The sequence below is a fragment of the Gekko japonicus genome, unplaced genomic scaffold (assembly GCF_001447785.1).
Source record: "Gekko japonicus isolate JY-2015 unplaced genomic scaffold, Gekko_japonicus_V1.1 scaffold206, whole genome shotgun sequence".
Taxonomy (NCBI): Eukaryota; Metazoa; Chordata; class Lepidosauria; order Squamata; family Gekkonidae; genus Gekko; species Gekko japonicus.
The window spans coordinates 472,517-475,123 of record NW_015160842.1 but is presented as its reverse complement, the minus strand read 5'-3'; the positions used below and the strand labels follow the sequence as shown (position 1 = coordinate 475,123).

General features: G+C 43.4%; 1 protein-coding gene across 1 annotated transcript in view; it reads left to right on the top strand.

Moving 5' to 3' along the window:
* The first annotated feature begins 2,090 nt into the window (after nt 1-2,090).
* Nucleotides 2,091-2,607, top strand: part of TBCA (tubulin folding cofactor A) — a 69,225-nt gene continuing 68,708 nt past the window's right edge. The window contains exon 1 of the mRNA XM_015419558.1: nt 2,091-2,286. Within this exon, the coding sequence (XP_015275044.1) occupies nt 2,234-2,286 (53 nt within the window). The 5' untranslated portion in view covers nt 2,091-2,233. The remainder of the gene's footprint in view (nt 2,287-2,607) is intronic.

The following is a 2,607-nucleotide window of genomic DNA, read 5'->3' as shown; positions in this document are numbered from 1 at the left end:
ATGTGAAAATATCCGTTTGAGAATTATCTGATTTACTTTAGATTCAGGTGGGTAGCCGAGTTGGTCTGAAGCAGCAGAAAAAAGTTAAACTTTGTTCTGATTTACTTTAGTATGACTATTTAAGAGGAATTGTTGAGAAAAGTGCAAACTCTCAAACAGGACACAGATAACAGTGGATAAGCTAAAAAAACAAACTTTTTTTGCTGCAGTAACTCTTTTAAGAACAATTTAAATAACAAAGACTGCTGTATGCAAAGTAGCTTTTACATAAGAAGTAAAACATACAGCTTGTATTTTTTTTACTTTTAAGTTATTCATAGCAATTTACATTAAGGGAGCAACTTGGTACTGAATTATTGTCATTATCTGGAATATGCATGGCTGAAATCCCTGACATTTACTTTCACCTGATGCAGTTATGATTCTGGACTGAAATCACAATTCTTTAAAAATAAATAATAGTTATTGCTTATTTTAAAGAACTTTATTATTATTATTATTATTATTAGGAACTAGAGATTAAATTGCCAACATTTGCTGGATTATGGAGAAAGCAAGAGAGTACCAGAAAAACATCTGCTTCTGCTTCATTGACTATGCTAAAGCCTTTGAATGTGTGGATCACAACAAACTATGGCAGGTCCTTAAAGAGATGGGAGTACCAGACCACCTCACATGTCTCTTGAGAAACCTGTATAAGGGTCAAGAAGCAACAGTTAGAACTGGATATGGAACGACTGATTGGTTTCACATAGGAAAAGGAGTACGACAAGGATGTATATTGTCACCTTGCTTATTTAATATATATGCAGAGTACATCATGCGAAATGCTGGCCTGGATGAATTACACACTGGAATTAAGATTGCTAGGAAAAAGATCAACAACCTCAGATATGCAGACGATACCACTCTAATGGCAGTAAGTGAAGAGGACCTAAAGAGCCTCTTGCTCAGGGTAAAAGAGGAGAGCGCAAAAGTGGGCTTGAAGCTCAACATAAAAAAAGCTAAGATCATGGCATCCGGCCCCATCACTCCTTGGCAAATAGAAGGGGAAATCATGGAAGTAGTGACAGACTTCATATTCCTGGGATCCCAGATCACCGCAGACTGTGACAGCAGCCATGAAGTTAAAAGACGTCTGCTCCTTGGGAGGAAAGCGATGGCAAACCTAAACAGCATGCTCAAAGCAATGATATTCCCAGTAGTCATGTATGGCTGCGAGAGTTGGACTATAAGGAAGGCCGAGCGCTGAAGAATAGATTATTTTGAACTATGGTGCTGGAGAAGACTCTTGAGAGTCCCTTGGACGGCAAGAAGATCAAATCAGTCAATCCTAAAAGAAATCAACCCTGACTGTTCCCTGGAAGGCCAGATAATGAAACTGAAGCTCAAATACTTTGGCCACCAAATGAGAAGGGAGTACTCACTGGAGAGGACCCTGATGCTGGGAAAGACTGAAGGTCAAAGAAGACGGGAACGGCAAAGGATGAGATGGTTAGACAGTGTCATAGATGCAACGAACATGAAATTGAGCCAACTTCAGAGGACGGTGGAAAACCGGAAGGCCTGGCGTGATCTGGTCCATGGGGTCACAAAGAGTCGAACTCGACTGTGCGACTGAACAACAACAACCAATTATTTTCGAATTAAGTGCAGAAGTAGTATTTACTATAATAACAACATTAAGAATAACAAGGTGACAACCCCTAGAGCTGGGCAAGACGTGTATCTGAAGGCAGGACTATAAAGTTAAATTTTGTTGGTCTCAAAGGCGCCACTTGACTCAAACTCTGTTCTGCTGCTTCTGACCAACACGGCTACCCACTTGAAATTAACCTTAATTTGTATTTGCCTTGCTTCGCTTCTGGCATATATTAAATAACGTAAACGACGTAAAAATAACCGTGCAGAACAGTAGGGTACTAGAGGTTATAGGCTTCCTTCTTGCCTGAGCAGGACAACAACACCCAACGCAGCAGATGAACTTGGCGAAAGACTCTGCCCGAGTCGCTTTTGCTCACTCCCTCCTCCGTCCTTACTGGTACAGTTCAAGTGTGAGGCGGAATTGACGTCAGAGTCGTAAAGTTGGCGCTCAGCGCATGCGCACGCCTTTCTGCGTACCCTGTGTAGGCTGTCGTCGTTTCCTTCAGTGGGTCCCCTTGTCTGTTGGCGTTTCGTTCTTGCTGCTCGCGAGCTTTCTTCTTCCATCTCCCCACCGTTCGGAGACTGCGCCATGGCGGACTCTCGCGTCAGGCAGATAAAGATAAAAACGGGCGTAGTAAAGCGGTGAGTGTCCGCGGGGCCGGGCCTCGGAAAAGGAAGGAATTTGGGGTTGGCGAAAGTGAGGACGCAAAAATGTATACAGAGCCAGTTCTGCCTCTGGATGCTCTTTTGGCTGGGCTTGCTGGTGTGTTGCCTTCATGTGTGGAGGTCGGAGAGACCAACTCAAGAGTAGTGTAGAGGTTAAAAGACTGAGCTGTGGATCTGGGCTGATTCCACTGAAGGCAACATGCCTAGCGGGCCTTCCTCAGACCTCCATCTGCCGTACCGGCCTGCATTACGGGGTTGTTGTAAGTACTGTGCTACTGCACTGTTTAAAGGTTATCA